The 21,092-nt window shown below is 31.2% G+C and overlaps 1 protein-coding gene across 2 annotated transcripts in view; it reads right to left on the bottom strand.

Annotated features, from left to right (window-relative positions):
* The window catches only part of LOC129938778 (protein obstructor-E), a 39,156-nt gene extending 18,064 nt beyond the window's left edge, over positions 1–21,092 (bottom strand). Inside the window, exon 1 of one of the 2 annotated variants that reach the window (XM_056046522.1) lies at positions 20,923–21,092. In XM_056046522.1, the coding sequence (XP_055902497.1) occupies positions 20,923–20,965 (43 nt within the window). In that variant the 5' untranslated portion in view covers positions 20,966–21,092. The remainder of the gene's footprint in view (positions 1–20,922) is intronic. The other variant, XM_056046521.1, reaches the window with a different exon arrangement.

A 21,092-nucleotide genomic window follows, 5' to 3' on the forward strand; every position in this document is an offset into this window, starting at 1 on the left:
ATGAACAATTTATTGCTTATTGAAGGGAACTATGATATTTGGCAGTGATGTTGAAGGTTCGTATGTCAAGTTGGTTTATTTCAAATGTTTTAAGGAATTAAAAACAATACATTTTGGATTGATAAATTAATTGATGTGGTTTAAAAAGTGAAATTTCGCTAACTAAAAATGTTCAACCAAGGCTTAACAACCGAACGGCTACCAAATGCAAGATCTGCTGAAAACATAACTTACAGGAAAACTATTTAAAAGAAATCGAGGCAATCCATCTCCTATGAAAGGCAGAAGATAGGTTTATGGATAGCTACATGTAAACTTCTGTTAAAAGAAACAGCTTTTGCGATAGCAAACTTTAGGTGACACAATTTACCAACATGCGCAGCCACAAAACTTATACCTTCACTGGACTTAAAGCGCTCAAAGCAGACGTTATCTCAAAGCAGACTTCATATTAGCTCGATAATAGCTGTCCTTAGGGGACACTGTCTTTTAGGCAGACACGCAATACGACTTGGTGTAGCCTCAAATGATTTCTGCAGGAGCTGTATGGACGAAGAAGAAGAGGAAGCAATCTCTCACCTTCTCTGCACTTTCCCTGCTCTTTCACTAAGACGCAAATTTCATCTGGGAAACAAAACTTTTAATAATCCCAGTGAACAAGCTTAAAATTATATCGAATATCTTTTCTCTTTATAAAAAGCTCCAAATAGTTGGACTTATAAGAAGTAATTCTCTAGATTCATGTGGTATCACAATGGCCCTTTTCTTTTGGCCTTGGTTAAGTAAGGTTGTCTGAATCCACAGCCATTTTTACCTAACTTAACCTTACCTAACTTAATCCATTTAACGTCCCTGATAAGAGCTCTGCCTTAAGAAGATCACAACTTTATAAATTGTACGTGCTTCGTAATTCAGACTTGGACATACTACAAAGTGTAACCCAAGCAATGAATGTAAAAGATTATAGGGTAAGGATCAGTTGGAGGTTGAGCTTAATTTTCATCAGAGAATATTCTTAACGATAAGGTTCATTTTAAAAGAATGATCAACGCGCAACAACAGAACTGTAGATTATGTGACGATCTAAAACCATGGGATTCAATAATATTCAATACATCCTTATTAAGGCCATCTTTTGTTTGCACTTTGATGTTATATTTCTTAGAGTATGAATTTATTTATGAGAGCTAAAGGTACAAAAAACGAAGAAAACAACACTAGAGCTGAGATAAAACAATGAATAACCTTTGCTTACCGCTGTTTAATTGGACTAAGAAAGCATAAGAGTAGTAAAGCCCTCTCTCGAAGGACCAAAGTGTTGCTTTATAAGACCTTTATTATTTGCGTCCTGCTATACGGTACAGAAGCATGGATCATGACAAAAGCGGATAAAAGCACCTTGGGTCGCTTTGATAGAAAAGTTTTTCGTGTGATCTACGGTCCCGTATGAATCGAAGGGGAGTGGAGGAGAAGATGGAACGTTGAGCTGTACGGGCTGTACAGTGAGGTAGACTTAGCCAGAAGGGTAAAAAATCGACGACTAAGATGGTTGGGTCACGTAGAGCGCATGGAAATCAAAGCTCCGGCTCGGAAAGTCTTCGAATCCTCACCCACAGGACAGTGCAGTAGAGGAAGACCGCGAATCAGGTGGCGCGCACTAGTGGAAAGTGATCTCACCCAACTTGGAGCGATAAACTGGAAACATCTAGATAGGGACCAAGCTTGATGAAGAATTTTGTTGGGAGAGGCCCTAGTTCACACAGGACTGTAGAGCCACCTTAAGTAAGTAAGTAAGTAAAGGTCAAAAATAACCAACTTCTTTGCACTTGAATTACATAATATGGGAGGGAAACCAACTACAAGTGATTTTACCAGGAGGACGGTAGATACGACAAATCGTATCTCACATTAATCTTTGCACCAGTGTTTCGAATAAAAGACATGGTCGGGTCTTTCACGTTAATATGATATAAAATTTCCACTCAGATCGTGCGATTTGACCCTATTAGAATTTAACTTGTACGGTTTTCTGAACTATTAGGTGTATTAGGAATAAGCCACAAACTACAACAGCCAAAAGTGATACAAATTTGGGCATTTCGACACTTTTTTCCCCACACACATTAAATTATCGTTAGGGCTTTCAAACGAGTAAAAATATTGCTGAAATCCTATCCACATTTTTTGTTATAAATCATTTGAAAGATAGAAAACGGTTAATGAAAGACCCTTTATCAATTAGTTAATCTCAAGACATAATTATTTTGAAGAATAAAACATATGAGTATCAAATAAAAGAAAAATTTGATTGGAATAACCACGGTTTGTAATAAAAATCATTTTATGTTTGTTTGGTGCTACGTGGCGTATACGTACTTTTTTGTATAGAAATTGCTTCATATCTCAGTTAATTCGAACGGGATTTGCATTGAATAAAATTGATATGTAATTAAGTTCTGGGCTCAATTAAGCTTCAAGGTACCCCCTTCACCTTCCCCTTCTAAGACCCACTTTCTCTTTTTAGACCTCTGAATAAAAAAGAATATTTTAGGGCGATTTCTGAATTTCTACTTTCCATAAAGTGTGGAATTCTCAGATTTAACAAATTAATTTGTTTTAAAAAGAATTTCGGGTTAGTTAGAAATATTGAAAGTTAATTTTCAGAATTTGAACTTGAGGTTTTTTTCTAATAAAACGAAAGTACATATTTTGAAAACACTCCAAAATAAATGATTAAACAAGAAATATAAATTTCTAAGAAAATATAAACGCTCTTTATAGTTTATTCTAAAAAAAAATCCCAAAACTATTGGAATACGTAAAGTACATTTGTAAATTTGTATCTATTTGTATATTTTTTTAAATAAATTGAAAACTTGTGTTGCCAAAAATTTCATTTGAAATGGAATGAAATGGTATGTATATAGGATACAATTGTAGATGAGAAGTCTCAAATGATGTATCTACATCTATGCCAGACTTTCAACTTCAATGTCAAAAAAAAACATCATTTCACTCGAATAACTAAGGCCACTACCAACATCAACACGAATGACAACGCCTCATATTACAATCATATTTAAACCGATCCCAACTGACAATGAAAACCCAAACAAGGCCTCTGACTTACGCAAATGCATCGGATAATAACAGCGACGACGCGACGAAGACGTTTGTGGTGTGATGTGGTGTGGCATGGCATTGGAATGGTATGTTGTGTGGTGGCACCATTATAATCTTATTCCTCCCGGGGGCGACTCCACTCTGATGCTCTGTGTGTAGTTGGCATCTTATGTTCGCATATGAAAAATGAAAGTTTCTTTAATACCCATGCCCTCCATATTTTCATTCAATTCCATCAGAGTAAACAGCACATAAGACCATTCCAACAACAACAAAACTCCAGCATCAGAGTTTGGTGTAAAATTACAAACGAGTAATAAAAATAAGAAGAAGTAGATTTAAAAAAAAAAGAAACTACTGGTCTGCATCCCAAAACTCTACTAAACGAACTATAAGCTTGGTTAAATTGTTTCAGATGGTTGGGTTTGTTTTTTTTAAAAAAAAAGGAAAACAAAATTCAAATCCAATGCAAGCTAGCTTCCAGTTAGTAGTACCACAATCCAATCAAAGTTACATACACCCCAGCAGTAGTGTAACAACTGACGAAAAAATAAGGTGTGCCGCCATCACCACTGCCACCGTCCGTCGCCGTAGTTGCTACCATTTCCGTCCACTTTCTGCAGTCAATATAAAGTGCTCTGTTGTTGGCTTAAGCCTGCAGGTAGGTTGGTAGGTGGGTTAACTCCCTGGAACTAACTCTCTTAAACTGTTCAATGTAAACAACCACACATCAAAGCACAGTTTGATTTGTAAGCCTCTATTTTGTTTGTGTTTTTTTTTTCGTTGGTTGCTGTAGGTACAGGCGCTAAATAAGTTTATTTCTTTGCTTATGCAATGGTTTTTATTTAATTGAAAATTGTGTTTTGTTTTTGTTTTTTATTATTTATTTTTAAGTAAAAACATCAGCAGAGGGAATATACAAAAAATAATCAAAACAAAAATTCAATTGAAAGTGAAACAGCAGGCTCAGACTCAGATAAAACAAAAAACACAAAAATTATACCGCATATTCAGAAACTACTTCTTGATTTTTATATACAAAACAGTCAGTGGCGGTGTTACCGGTTTGTTTTTTGTTTTGGTCATGTTACATAATCAAAAAAAAAAAAAAAAAATGAATTCCAATCAAATTGAATACAAAATCAATAAAAATACGCAGGCAGTCAGCTTTATCGGCTTAATGTTACCTGTCTCTCTGATGAGTGAGACCCTATGTGGATCTTGATATACGATACAGCCTGAAGATGAGCTTCTCAAAAAATAAGAAAAAAAATATACAAAAACTCGTTATCTTGGTTTACTAACCCAGAAATATGTGGTACCATGCGATGCCATACCTCAGCCGCCGCCAAACCGCCTTGGGTCATGCCAATTTTTACATTTTTTCGAATGACGTAACAATTTGTTGAAATTTACACATCCACATTATCGGATTGATTTTAACCCAAAATTTGATTAAATTACCGACCGGTAGGTTGTTTGTAGGTAAGGTAGTTAAATTAATAGTTGTTATGCAACAAAGTTGTTGTCAACAATGTTGTTATCGTGTTATTTAATGAAATGTGCCGGTTTTGTTTCCACACACATCTCGCATCATCAACATTTGACCTTTTCTCGTGGAAAGAATTTCAATTCACGCGGAAAACACGTAAAAGTTGAAGTTGTTTACCTTTAAAAAAAGAGAAGAAATGTGTGTGTTTCTGACGCGGCAGCGATTGACATTTTTGCTTAATTTAACGGGAGATTTATCTTAATTTCTGTCAAGTGAATGTCACTTCTTTTTTTTTGTCTTATATCGAAAACGCACATAAAGCTATTTATGCGTAGTTAGCATTTAAAATTAATAATTAAACCAATATTCAATGCATTATGACCATAATTATGTTGCATTTTGTTGTCAGTTGAGTTGATGATTTTGAATAAAACATGATTTAATTAGTTGATATTTCAATTGAAATACAAAACTCTACAAAAAAATGGAATAATAAATAATAAATATATTAAAAAAGAACAACAACTGTCAAAAATAGAGAGTGGAGATAAAAAAAAACACAAAAAATGTTTAAAAACTGGTATGCATCATTTATTTGACAGCAGGACATGTGATTCTCAGTTTTTGCGTTTTATTTTTTTTTGTGCATGTCCATTATATTTCAATTTAAATATTAATTAATGGCACATTTTTGATGCTAGACAGTTCTTTATTTTTATTTATTAAAATTTTGTTTGTTTTGTTTTAATTTTATTTTTATTCATATTTATGAATTTTTGTTTGATATAAATAATTTTAATCTTCAACACACGTGTCGTGAAAAACAGCATACACAGACAAATGTATTCAAAAATATTAATTATAATTTTGATTGTATATTATTTATATTAGTGTCACTTTTCAATTTAGAAAGGTTATAATTTTATTTGACATTTGAGAGTTAAACTGAAAAACAAAATTAAAAACAAAATTACCCTATTTGATTTTAGGTGTGTTACCTGCCTTAACATTTAAAAGAAAAACGCCAAGTATTTAAAAATGTCTCCCTTCTTTCTAAAAGGTAAAAATATTGGCACATCAACTTTACATAAACTGTTTAAGGTGCATTGGCATTGCATAAAGACAGACGTATACCTTGTGTCAGTGCAATGTTGTTTCTTATATGAATTTCCCTATTGACACTATATTTATAGTTGTTGGAGATATAGACGTTTAGTAAAGATAAAAATAGAAATAAATGGTCGTTGACGTTTAGCATTTTACATAAATTACTGTTAAATTGCTATCTATGCGTTTAACAAAAGTGAAAAGAAGAAATATACAAATAAAAAAATGTAATATGTTAATTCATCAAAGGGGGAACTTCTGAAGTATAAGATGGAAAATTAATGGTTTGAGGAAATAACAGTGTTTGTTAACATTATGAATACGTTATTACAATAAATCACAGGTTAGAAACTTCTTTATACATATACTTTTCCAATTTCAAACAAAAGTAATAAGTAATTGAAGCAGTTTGAAATAAAATGGCGCCCAACATCTGGGCTTTTGAAATTGGTTTTAAATTAATTATGTACACACATCGAATCACATAAAGTCCCATGAAAATTACATTCATAATTCCAAACGAATTTCTATCGCAAGTTTATGAGCACGAATCAATCAAATTAAATGGCGCCCAATGCGGGTCTTTTAAAGATGGTTTGGAATGAAATATTCGCTTGTACAAATTGTATTTATATCTCACTTCTTATTTCCAATACACAGATTTCATAATCAGTCCGAACGGCTTAATTGAGAAAGCACTTTTCATGGCAAGAATTACTCTTGGAGGATTTGTCATTTCCTCGCAAGGGGCAATGCAAGTAAAACAAAAATTTGGTGACACAGGCATTGAATGAACCAAAACCTCTGCCATCACTGCCCTTTGCACTAACCATCACTCAAAGGGTACTACATAATAATTATAATGCTATATAAATAAAAAGAATAAATTGGCGCCCAATGCCGGGACATTTAAAATTGGTTTGAATATTTGAACTGAAATGAAAGTTTTGAAGAAATTTATGGTCAGAGATTAATATTTTGTGAAGGGCTGCATAACAAAAGACTGTTATGAAACTGTTTGTTCAAATAATGAATTCTTCCTTATAACCAACAAAATGGTTTATTTGTAGTTATGCCTCCAAAGTCATCTCTCATATATGCTTTTGCAGCCTATTGACCTGAAAAATTGTATATTTCACAAGGCTTATTGCTAAATTCTTCTTATGAGATCTATGAGCAAAAGAGGCGAGCGGAACGCCGACTTCGCAGACGAAAAAAGAGAGGGCATGAGAAGCGTGCGGTCGAATATGTTGAGAGTTCGAAAGTTTTATGAACAGGTGAAATGAAATTCATAAGTACGACGAACTAAATTCCGCTCTCAGGCAGGATGATCCAATCAACATAGACGACGAAAGCCAACAATCCCGTCCTCCCGACTTAGACGAAGTAAAGATTTCCATATCTAAGTTGAAGTCTAATAAGGCCGCGGATGGCTTGAATGCCGAGCATGCACAAACTTATTTGTAAGATATGGTCGGAAGAAAGCATGCCCCATGAATGGAACCTCAGTATTGACCCTCTAAACTGCACAAACTATAGAGGAATCAGTCTACTTAACATCGCCTATAAATTCTTCTCTACCATAATATGTGATTTTTTGTGTGTACTTATCAGTGTGGTTTTAGACCAGGAAAGTCCACAGTTGATCAAATATTCACATTACGGAAGATCCTGGAAAAAATCTAAGAACACCAAATCGACACCCACCATCTTTTCATCGATTTCAAAGCCACATGCGACAGCATCTACAAGGGACGAGCTGTATAGAGCCATGTCTAGTTTTGGCATCCCTGCCAAACTAGTCCGTTTGTTCAGGATGACCATGGAGAATTCACGCTGCTCCATAAAGGTTGGAAACATCTTAACAAAACCTTTCGATGTCAAAAAAGGTTTTAGACAAGGTGATGCGCTGTCATGTGATTTTTTTTACATCGTGCTTGAAAGAATGGTGCACAGCTCACACGTCAACTCTAGAGGCACTTTCTTTCAAAAGTCTGTCCAATTACTGGCATATGCTGATGACATTGACACAATCAAAAGAACTCAGCGTGATGTCAATGGGGCTTTTGTGAGTATTGAGGCAGTGGCGGCAAAAATGGGTTTAACGGTTAATGAGGGCAAAACAAAGTGCATGCTGTCGTCAAAAAAGGACATACAATACCGACGTCTTGGACAAAACGTCACCATCGACAGACGTAACTTTGAGGTAGTCAAGGACTTCGTCTACCTAGGCTCTGCTGTAAACGCAGAAAACAACACCAGCGCTGAGATCAAACGCAGAATAACTCTTGCCTTATCATCCCGGTCCTTCTATACGGTGCAGAAGCATGGACTATGACAAAACCAGATGAAAGCACCGAGAAAAAAGTTTTTCGTGTGATCTACGGTAAGGTGGCACGCACAAGTGGAAGGTGAACTCACCCAACTTGGAGCGCGAAACTGGAGACATCTAGCTAGGGACTGAGCTAGATGGAGAAGTTTGTTGGGTGAGGCCCTAGTTCACACAGGACTGTAGCGCCACTTTATGTAAGTAAGTAAGTTATTGATGAATTCTTCTAAAGAAAGTATGCACATTTTGTCAAAGTGTTTAAACCCAATTAAAAATAGACTCATATTGGGAGCCATTGGAAAGGATAGAGTTTACAATATAGCTTTGTAGAAAATATTATTAAAAATTGTATAAGAAAAGAACGGAAATGGGGGAATCTAGTGTGAATTACACTGATTTCACGATTTGTGTTTTTATTACCATAAAACCTCTTTTCCTTTTTGTTTTATTTAATCTTCACACTCAAAAACACTGTCATTTCACAAAAATCACAACAATATTTTGTAAGCAAATTGAATCTTGAACTTTTTGTTTGGTTTTATGTTGGGCGCCAATTTTCAACACATCTGTCAAAACCATATAAGTCAAAGTCTTACCTGCGTCATAATCTGCTTTATTTCTTATATTTATATGTATTAATAAATTCTGAAAGTAATTCAATGCGAATGTACTCAAAATAACCTATCTCACCATACTTTTATGTAAGTATTATAAAAAAGAAAATACATATTTTATTGAAAATATCGCAACAATATAACACCTACTATAGCACCTTTACCTTTATCCACACAAAATGTCAATCTTCTTTTTTTTTCTATTTTCATATCGGTATTCTTTTTTTTTTTTTTATTCAGAAAAAAAAGCAATGAAAATTCTTCTTCAGCGCACATAAGCCTTCAAATATGGATATTTTCTACTTTTGCAGTCTTTAAATTACATATCCTTTCATTTCATTTAATTTTCTATCAATAAAAAACAAGAAGAAGAAAAGGATAAAAATTGTAGTAGAAGTATAAAAAAATAAAAGGAAGAAAGACCCAATTCATTGACATGTTCCACCTTTTGCATGATATTGTGTGTACTATGTGGGTATGCATATAAAGGATATGCAGAGAATTGAAGCACAGCATATCTCTGTAGCCCGATGAAGTACGAAATAAAATCCAAATTGAATTCCATCTTGATCATCATCAATATATCGTATATCGTTGTCGTATAAAATACACGAAAACTACATACAAAGGTGTATAGTATATAATATAGTACCAGTTGAAATACTTGTATATATGTATGTCAGTGAGTAATAGAACATGTGTTTCATCAAAAGGATATATAGATACAATTATATCTATATCTTTTGATATATTAGGATATAGATAGATATATATTTATTTGTTTACATTTTACTTTCATTTCTGCAATAGAAATTGTGTGTAGATAGGTTATAGTATCTTTATATATATACAAAGCAAAATAAAAGAAAAAAAGCTAAAAATGAATAAAGGAAGTACCATCATCTTTGTTTAATATAACAGATGGGCCAAAGCAATCAATTTTCAACTATGTTGATGATGACTACGATGACGACGAGAATTACTACAACGACAACGGCAACGACGACGACTACGACGACTACGACGACTACGACGACGAAGATGATGATGATGATGAAAATGTTGAAAACGGATTTCAATGAAGCAGTATTGCTTCAATTGAGACACATTGAAGCGTACTCTCTTCATAATATATATTATATATAAATCTATCTATCTATCTATGTAACACATACCTTTCTGTTTCATACTTCATTTCTATTTGTTGTAGCATGAAATTTAAACGAAGGAACATTACTTGTGGAGGCATTGAATAATATGTACACACTCTTCACTTCATATGTACCTAAATACATATGTGTATTTATATGAAGTGTCATGTGGGATCTATAAAATTCTTTTGAAGAAAAAAAACCTATATATGTAGTTTTTTCATTCAAACAACTATTTTTATTAGATTTTGATTTATAATGCACTTTAAATGCATTTGAAACGCATACATTTATGAGAAATATCAAGAATATGCTTTAGAAGTTTACAAAGATAAAAATTAAAATGAAATTTGATCAAAAAGAACGTTTAAAGAAGAATGTCCTTAAATGGCGCCCAACAAAGGTCTTACTTTGACGTATCTTGATGAATATTCATCTTTTGATGGAACACTTAACTTTGGATGCTTAAATGGAACCTATGTTTGGTGTTTTTGGTACTTGGTGATTCAACATCATTCAAAATTAAGTTTTGCATTGAGAAAAAACATTCTTTCAATCTAACGAAAGAAAACAAAATCCGTAAATGGCGCCCAACAAATTTTTTTTTTATCAAATATTAACAAAAACTCAGTCCACTTATATATCCAAACAGACTACACCATCCCAAACTGCAATTCGTTAGAAACTTCCAGAGTTCTATAACTCCCAGATCTTTTTGGGAGGATAGGACATTCTTGGAGGATGAGTCAATACATTTTTACTCAGATGGGTCAAAAACAAAAGAAGGAGTTGGTGGAGGTGTGTACTCTGAACGACTGAAATTAAGTCTCTCATTTCGCCTTCCCAATCATTGTAGCGTGTTCCAGGTGGAACTTTTGGCGATAAAGGAATAAGTCTTGTCCTGGTTCAAAGAAAACGTGATATTAACATCTGATATCTGTATTTTCTCAGATAGCCACGCCGCTATCAAATCTCTGGACCCTGTCTCCACATACTCTATAACAGTCCATAACAGTCGATCATCTCTTATGAAGATGGCGCAACAGTTTAATATTCACCTTTGCTGGGTGCAGAGAGACATTCCGAGTAACTGTAAGGCAGATGAACTCGCCAGGAACGCTACTTGTAAACGGCTGCTAATGCAAGACGCTGTGAGGAGGGCAGGCACCAGGTGGAACAACATGACCATGAGTCAAGTCACAAAAAACATGTGGCCAACACTGGATTTAAAACGTTCAAGGTGCTTGCTCTCTCTAAGCAGATCGCATATAAGCTCGATAAAAGGTGTCATAACCGGACACTGTCTAATAGGAAAGCACGCCACGAGACTAGGCGTATTCTCAAATAACTTTTGCAGAAGCTGTATGGACGAGGAAGAGGAAGAAACGGTTCTTCATCTTCTCTGCACATGCCTTGCTCTAGCTCGAAAACTCAAGAATTGCCAAGGAGAATTCTTCTTTAACGATCTAAACGATCTAAATCATATCAGTATAATCAGCCTCTCACGTTTCGTAAGGGTCTCTAACTGGTTCCATTGAGCTTAGGAGGAAGCCTCATGATTCATGTGGTATCACAATTTGCCATTAAACTGGCCTAAGTGTGTCCGTTTCCATCTTGGACAGCCACTGTAACCTAACCTAATAAGAACTTAGTGAATCTAGAAATCTTTAAATGGCGCCCAACGATTGTTGAACTCCTATGAATAGTTGGCAAAACTAAGTAAAACTGTAAGATTTTCAAGAAATGTAACATAAGTCAAATTTCACTTTAAAAATTAATGGATTGTTGCTTAAAAAACAACGAATTTTCTTAAATGGCGCCCAACAAATGTACTATTCAGAAACTATGCTAATTCTCTCAAGTTTCACCAATGAATTGTATGACCTTCTACTTTCTTGGCTTCTTATAATAATTAAATATAAGTTTCTCATGAGTCATTAATCAACTATGTAATTATTTGTTAATGCGCATAAAACTAAACAAGTTTAGTTAAAAGTCACAATATTGCAATTATAATAAAGTTGAATCAACTAATATAATTTTATCAACTTCAAAAAGAACCGGAAGTTCCATTTGCACTTTAAATAACCTGTTTCCCTGACAAAACAAAACAAAATAATAATTATTCTCAACATTTTGCAAAAATAGAATTAATTGACATTTTGTGTATTATTTTAAAATTCAAATTAATATGTGATCTAAAGTTGTATATGAGTAATAAATATGTAGAATGTATCTCCATTTTTAGAACACTTTTCTAGGTAATAGTGTGATTTGTTTTTGTTGTTCTTTTTTCACTATGTTTTGCTTATGTCACATTAATTTAAATTACTCTATGCAGTTTGAACTAGTTAAAAAAGTTCAATGTATGTTAAAATTAAAAAAAAAAGGTAAACTAGTTTGAATATTCATTTGAAACTTAAATGAGATAAAAGAACAAAAAGGGGTTCTATGAGATTTAGTTCAACAACTTTTACTTTATAAATTATTTTCATAGATGAATTTAGCTTTATAGGGTAAATAAAATGTTAATAATTTGAAGGATTCTGAGAAAATACCTATGGTAAGTTTGTTTTAATTTTTGTTTATTATTTAATAAATTTGTTTTTCTATGAAGGAAGTTTATTTAAACACAACAGAGAAAAAACTAGATTATGTTTGGTGTATTTATAAACTGAAAATATCAATATTGTCGTTGTCGCTTTAAATCGAAAAGGTTAACATCATGGTGACAGATATGGGCAGTAAAAACTATTTTTAACCTTCAAAATCAATGAAATACATAATGGAATAAATGGAATACTGCAAAAGGTCAGATTTCATGTTTAATTTTCATTTAATCTAAAGTATATTAAATGGCGCCCAATGCGAGATTATTTCGAACGACTTTCTTTCCATTTGTTTTAGTCAATTATTAATAATTTGCAGCTTTGTATGTATGTATATTTCAGAGAAACTCAAAATTTCAATGAATCGGTTTTCATAAAATTTCGAATTTTTCAACTAAAATTCCTTTTTTTTTGTATGAAATGAAATTAAAAAGATTTAAGATGATAAAATATTGTTCATTTTTACTTATTTTCATTCCAAAAATGAATGGTGTAAACAAATTGCACATCAGAAATAAAAAGTCAGTTTTAATGTTTCACATAAATGGCGCCCAACGTGGGCAATATAAATTAAAAAAAGGCAAAAAGAGCATTAGAAGAGTTTTTTTTAAATATTTTGTGCACTAGTTAAGAACTTATAAAGTGGTGAATCCTATTTTTACTTTTAATGTTTGTTAAAATGAATCAATTTAACATAAATGGCGCCCAACGTTTGAGTAAACAGAAGTTAAGTTAACACAAGAAATGTCCTTCAATTTCTTTCATGCTACTTACACTTAAGTACAAGAAACCTACTTACACTTAAGTACAAGGTAGCTAATATTTATTTTAGTGCTTGGAACCTATCACCTTTTAAAGAAAAATGGCGCCCAACGTGAATATAAACATTAAAGATTTAATGTTTTGTGATCGTGAATGGAATTTTTGAAGTGTGAATGATACTCTTCAAAAAGATACTAGTCATTAAACATTTACGCTACTTCAATTCTAATAAAGAAAAACTACCAACACACTTTTAATAAAAACAACTACAGCAACAAAAATAACTGTAAAATCTGCAATGTTAAATAAGGATGAACATTTTGCATCCATTGAGTTAATTTTTGTTTCTTGTGCACTTTTGCACATTTTTTATATTTTTATTTATTCTTATTTTATACAGTTTCAAAAGGATATATTTTTGTTGTTGTGTTCACTCTTAATAATAATGTTGAATACATAAAAATATCAGTGTGTGTGTATGTGTAATATTTCACGCACAAAAAAATACCATGAAATATACAACAAAAAAAAAACGTAAATAACTGAGAGATAAAATAAAGTGAAAATGTTGTTACACGCCCTAGTGCTCATTGCATTTCAATTAAAAGCGAAAGTAATTACTGTTCACGCCATATATATATGCACAGAGAGAAAAAAAAGAAATAATAAAAGTACACATCTACAACACCCAACAAAACATATTATAGAGAATTTTCTGATAACTGTATAATGTTTTTTTTTTTATATAAAACGTGATGTTGAAAATCGTTGGATGCGTTTTTTGTTTGCGAACTTGTTTTAAGCTTAATGTGTCTGATAATGGATTCTTAGAAAATTTTAAGTTTTTTTTAATGAAATATAAAAAATACATACATTATTTATTATGACTAATGACTTTGACAGATCTGTAAATATGATAATACTCTAAAAATGTAATTTTCTCCATAAAATCAGATTATTGTATGCGATTTGGAAAAGTGGTGCATCATGCGTCACTGGAAAGAAACATGACAGGGATTAAGAACTATTCAATAAGTTGACATTTGTAAAACTAACTTGTATTTAGTTTTTTTTCACTTTTTATTTATGTTTGCACATCCGTCAAATTACTCATTAAATGTCATCTGTCATTTTTCTTTTGACGCATCTTTAGTACCTTTTTTTAATTGGTATATTCTCCAATTTTGATTGCATGAAATCAAGACAAAATGGCTGATCAATTGTTTTCAAACATCAGTTTTGACAAATACCACATAGATCTGTCACTTTTGACACATTTGATCAAATTTCGTTCGTTAAGTTCTTGTGATAAGTTTTATTTTTTTTAAAGTAACTACCATCGACAAAATTGTCAACTTTATTTTAGTTTTTCTCATTTTTATTTATGGTTATATCTTTTGCCCTGTGTGTTCATGTGTGTTGCAAAATTTTCTTCTCCTCATGTAATTACCATTTTCATGAATTAAGGAAATGAGTTTTACATACAGAGATATGTAAGTTTTCAAAAAATCTGTTTTGTAATGATTTTTTAAACTAAAGAAAAAAGAAAATGAAGCTCAACAACACTTCACAGGTTTAAATTTAATGCGGTATAAAAATAATTTTAACTCATGTGGAATGCCACAGTCAAGTTCATTAATGTTGTATAATAACAAACAATACAAAATAATTATAATTTTATATATTTATTTTGTAATTGTTGTTATTTTTTTTGTTTAAGTTAAAAACAACATCAATATTTTGTGTATAATGTAGTTCGTTTGTTGTGGCATGAGTTAAATGTGGTTAGCGTTTTTGTTACCAATCATCAAATTAGTGTGAACGAAGCTTAACAAACAGAAATCATTGAACTTGCTTCATTTGTGATCGTGTGGCGTGTACAAACGCCTCATAATACAAAAAGTATATTGAACTATTGTGGATATGCGGTGTGGCATTATTAAAGATACAAGATTATTTAGATCAAGCTGTATCAGATGTTTCTTTTTTTTTAGCTTTTATATTTGACTATAAAAACCGATCGAGCGATTCGTGAAAAGTAAAAGTGATGCTTCTCAACTTGAATGATTATGGAAAACTGTGGGGTACGGGGGAAGAGGGAGATGAAAAGGAGGGATAGAGTCTTGAGTGAAGTATAAGCGTCTTAATGCACGATGCAAGATGATGATGGGCTTTCTTTTTTTTTTGTTTTGGTTTGGTTTTTGATGTTTTTGTTTTGAGTTTCGTTTATGATGTTGCTGAAGGTTTTGTGTTGAAATTTTATTTGGCTTGTGCTGAAACTTAAACTGAAGGTTTATCGATAAATCACGACTTATGTAATCGACGACAACTTAAAAAAAAGAGAGATGTTAAGAAAAGATACATACATAGTCATACACAGTTTTCTGCTGAAAGATAGATTGTAATGTTGATGAAGAAGATAAACAAAAAGCTTAAAGATCTTCACAAAACCCACAACATACTCTCGTCTCATATATTTAAAGTTAATCCCTATTTTAAGCACGACTTTTGTCGGTATTTTGTTTGTGTTTTTTTTTCATTTTATGCAAGAGATACTTTTTGATGTTTTTGGTGAAAGAGGAATAATAATATAAGGAATATTATTATGGTGACAGTGATGAATTATCAAAATAAGTATTTCAGGAAATTGACTGTAGTAAGAGTATTTTTCAAATGCGGCTATAAAAGACCTTTTGTGGGCGTTTGCACGTGCAGTGCATTGCATACATAATCTACTTTTTTACCTTTCACTTGAGATACATTATTTGTTTTTTAAATTAGATTGTTGTGGGATTTGAAATAATTTTAGTTATATAAGTAAGTACTTATTATAAATCAGTACGTGCGCAGACAGAATTAAAAAGAATGTTGCTGTTTGGGATCAGATTGTTTTTAATGCCTACATTGCCGAACTGTGAGAATGTGACTTTTTAAAATTGATAGATATTTCAAACAGGTTACATTATTTTTGTAGATACATTAAAGGATACAGGATGCTTTATATTTAAAGAGTTTATGCATGAATCATTACTTTTGAAGTTAGTATGCAATCCATTAGCGTGTCAATAATATGACACTCCAAATGACAGCTAAGTTTGACAGCTGTTGAAACTTGAAACTACTCAAATTTTAAAGAAGTCATAATGAAATTATGTAGAAGTAGAAACTGATTAAAATGGTGCAAAAGACGTATTACTTCTGATCAAGGTTTAAACGTAAAATTTGGTGTTTAACCAAGATACATTAGTACCTCATTTCAATTTCATCTCAAAAAGTCCGATACAAATATTTAAAACTCGTATTTAATACCTTTAGGAAATCTATTATATTAGTGGATCTCAAGCTCCAAATGAGTGATCATAGTTTTAAGAAGATTTTAAACTTACTAAAATTCAAATAAATCAGAAAGATAAAATTTTTAACTATTTTGACTTAAGGCACAATTGTTGTTTAGGTTCGTAGGCTAACGGTGGAAACACAAAAAAATAATTGGAGAACACAAAGAGAATCAAAGTATTAAAATAAGTAATAATCTAAACTTAAAAATATTAAGAGATTTATTTTCCAGGATTGCTAAACTAACAAAAGGAGTTCTATCGAAAAGATTACGAATAGGAAAAAAAGGATTGGTTAATTTTGTTGAGAAGGTTGAGAAGAAGTTTAGTTAATATCACTTTTTCTTTCAATTCAGGTTCAACTATCGTGTTTACTTTAGATCAAGAAATAAAGAATAAAGGAGAGAATATCTTGATAAAGAGTCTTAAATGAATTTAAGGATTTGTTTTGTTAAGAAACAGAAGAAGAGAAAAAAGAAGAAAAAGATAATAATGATGTTGATGAAGAAGAAGAAGAGGACGAAAAAGAATAAGTAGAAGGAGGAAGACGAAAATGATAATGGTAAAGAAAAAGAAGAAAAAGGGAACAAAGAAGACGAAGATGATAGTGATGATGATGAAAAAGAACAATAAGTTGAAGAAGGATTAGAAGAGAAAGATAGTAAGTAAGGTAAAGCAGGTAAAGAAGGTAAAGATGGTAAAGCAGGTAAAGAAGGTAAAGAAGGTAAAGAAGGTAAAGAATTTAAAGAAGGTAAAGAAGGTAAAGAAGGTAAAGAAGGTAAAGATGTTAAAGAAGGTAAAGAATTTAAAGAAGGTAAAGAAGGTAAAGAAGGTAAAGAAGGTAAAGATGTTAAAGAAGGTAAAGAAGTTAAAGAAGTTAAAGAAGGGAAAGAAGGTAAAAATGGTAAGAAATGAAACAAAGTAAGAAAGGTAAAGAAGGTAAGGAAGGTAAAGAAGGTAAAAAAAGTTCAGAAGGTAAATAAGGTAAAGAAGATAAAGAGGTAAAGAAGGGAAAAAAGGTAAGGAAGGTAAAGCTGGTAAAGAAGATAAGGAAGGTAAAGAAGGTAAAGAAGGTAAAGAAGGTAAAGAAGAAGGCAAAGATGATAATGATAATGATGAAGAATAAAAAGACGAAGAAGAATGATGGTGAAGAAAAGAAGATGATGAACAAGAAGAAAAAGAAGAAAAAGAAGAAGAATGTAATGATGATGAAGTAGAAAGAGGAGAAAAAAAAGAAGAATATGATATCAAAGCAGTACAAAAATGACAAAACTGTTTCGAAATTGTTCAAATACTTAAAAAATTATATTTGAAGGCACTCTAAGCTAAAAAAAATACAGCAGAAGATAAGCAGTGTTCCTATTGGTTACTCGTTGAGTTCAAAAATTAATAAGGTAAGAGATAATTAAATTACAATTTCCATGATTTCATTCCTAACGAGTTCTTGATCTTGGCGTATAATATGTACTCTATAATTCTTGTTACCTTTGATGTTTCAACATTGAAACTTTGTGTCTACTTATGTAAATGATTGAAATTATTTCCTTAACTTACTAAAAATATTGACATTAAGTGTTGCAAATTGTGAGAAGAATTATAATAGTTAAACAACATTTTTCACCTTGTTTGCTGATAAATGTTATAAATGCCATTCAAACCATTTTGAAATGTCTTGAATATAATTAAAAACCACCCCTGAAGCAATTGTACGCAACTTGTTGAACATGAGACATTATTTTCTTTCAATATCTGAACTATATCATAACACTTGATCATGATCATCGAATGGTCGTCGCAATAAAGTTGAGAATGTGCGTTACTTAAAAATTAAACGTATTTAATAGTTGCTACGGGGGTTTTTAATATACGTATATATTTTTTATAGATCATTTCCAGTTTTAAATTTCAGGTTTTCATAAATATGTAGGTATAAAGATAATAAGTATGCCAATGTCACACCACATTGTACCAGGATCTTTATATGTATTAAGCCGGCAACTTTTGTTTTTAAATTCCATACATTTATTACTTCATCTTCATAAAAAGTTACAAATCTTATTGATGTTTTACTTTTTTATTTGAAGGCTAAAATGTTGACAATTTTATGATTGAAACTAGTTCAGATGATGAGATAACTCATTAAGGTTAAAATTTATGCACTCCGTAAATAAATTAATATTGAAATAAACATTGCAAATCAATTTAAATGAAAAATGTAGATTTTATGGAAAGTTACAAAATTTTTGATGTGATTTGATGACTACGAAAATTTTCCTTAAAAATTAAATGATAAGTGTTTACAATTGTATTTCTTAGGAATTTTCGAAATGTTAAGCAATTTTGTAGCTATTTTAATACTTTAATCCATTGCTATAAAAAACTGTGCATTTGAACACGTCTAAAAAGTGACAGTTCAGGAACAGGACAACAGAGCAAACAATCCTTAGTCTGGAGAAGAGATCTATAAATTTGAAATGTCAGAAATCAAGACAAATCTTCTTAGCTTAGTACATTACGTAAATAGTTTGAAAAAGATTTTTTTTAAATGGTGTGCCATTAATTTTGTGTTGTCAGAAATCCAAAGACAAAACAGTAAAATACAGAAGATTTACACCCTATTCGTAATGTGAAAACTTTGACTTAAGTCACGTGGACATAATTTTCGAATAACTTTGATGTGTTTGCAAAACAAATTTTATAAAAATTCCATCATTAAATTTCTTCATTGCAACAATCTTGTTTGTTGTTTTAATAAATACGTTCATGAAACTTTAAGTAAAACTTGAAACTTCTGTCATATCGGTCGCTTATAAAAAAATAAACATCATAATTGGTCCATCAACCTGCTATCGATATACAAATTCCATTATAGAGATTTCACAATCACTTTCTATACAAAAATAACTTGCAAAATGCGTTCAGATACAAAACACGTCCTCGAAAGCAACAACAAAAAAGATACAAAAATATGTTGTACCTGCAACAGTATAATAATAATAATAATATGTACACGTATAGATACATTAAATCAATATAAATGTTATTATTAGTTTTTTTTTTAGACGTTGGTACAGACACATAATTTGCATATTTATTTTTTTACGCAAGAAATTTGCAATTTTTAATATAGTTAGAGGCATACGTGTTTAATTTGAGATACAGTATCTCAACTGCATAGAAAAATTTTACGTTTGAAAACATTTTTGTTAAAATTGAAAAAATATTTTTAAACATATTTTTTTCTTTTTAATTTAAACTAAATTATTGAGACAATTTTTTTAGTAACATTAAAAAGAAATTATAATTTAAAATGTTGAAGTTGTTGGCATTTGCATTTTTGGGGAATACAAAATTTAGTGAAAAATATTGGATTTTTTTGGAAATTATTCAACGAAAATTTTAAGGTAATTGAATTTAACAAATTTTGTTTGTGCTTTTTCTTCTAACAATTTCTCATAATGACGAATAATTGTTCACTGAAATTTTGTATTAAATTTGGACACGTAATCAAAATGAGTAATTTTTTTCATTTGGTTCCTTGAATATCAGAAGTTTTTGAAGGTCTGCAAGTATCCTTATGGTCCCTTGAATATCAGAAGTTTTTGAAGGTCTGCAAGTATCCTTATGTATTCAGTCCAAATTAAAGTCCACTATTATTAAATTTAATGAAAACAAGATTTTAAATTTATTTGCAAGTGAATAAAATGGAACTTTGAAGACTTTTGTGAAAAATCAATGCACTAAGAAGTAGAAGGACATTCCCAAAATTTAAGCGTCAAATTCTAAATAGCACAAATTGATCTAAGAATTTCTAGATACTTCTTTGCGACCTCGAATTTCGAGCACAATCATTCATTTGATGTTTTCCAATTATCCTCGATATGAAATTTAGATTAGTTCGATTATTTGGAAAACTTAAAAATATCCAATGTTCAAAACTGGGAAAATCCATTTTATTTCTATAAATCCATTAATTTTTCGTATAATAAGAACTAAGAACTTTTACACTAAATTGATGTAATAATTCTTTAAATAGACGAACAGTTTATTAAAGTAATGAACAACACAAAATTTGTCGTTTGGCGTAATAGAATTCTCCAGATAGTTTCAGGTCATTTCAAAAAAAATTCAAGACCTGAGTCAAAATAACACTATCACAAATTATTTCCAGACAGTTCGAGAAAATTCACTGTGATTTTTTTCCTTTTTCATGTTCACAATTTTTTTAGTTTTTGTTTATATTTTATTAAAAAGTCACTTGATAAAATATCCAGTTTTATAGAGAAGGTAATAATTCCTGTTCAAGGATAATCCCATAAATTTTTGTGTGTGTTTAAAACGATGATGATGTGATGACACTTTTGAATTTTGTTTTATTTTTTTTTATTTTAGATACATACCGGCTCCAAAGAGGGCAACAAAAACAATCATACACTTATTCATTTTTAAAATTTATAAAAAATATATAAATTTATTTATTTCAAGAAATAATAAAAAAAGAGACAAATTAAAAATAAAAAAGGCTCTTTCGACTACAAAACGCTTAAACCGACTGTGTGTGGTTGGAGGT

This window comes from Eupeodes corollae, chromosome 1, assembly GCF_945859685.1.
Source record: "Eupeodes corollae chromosome 1, idEupCoro1.1, whole genome shotgun sequence".
Taxonomy (NCBI): domain Eukaryota; kingdom Metazoa; phylum Arthropoda; class Insecta; order Diptera; family Syrphidae; genus Eupeodes; species Eupeodes corollae.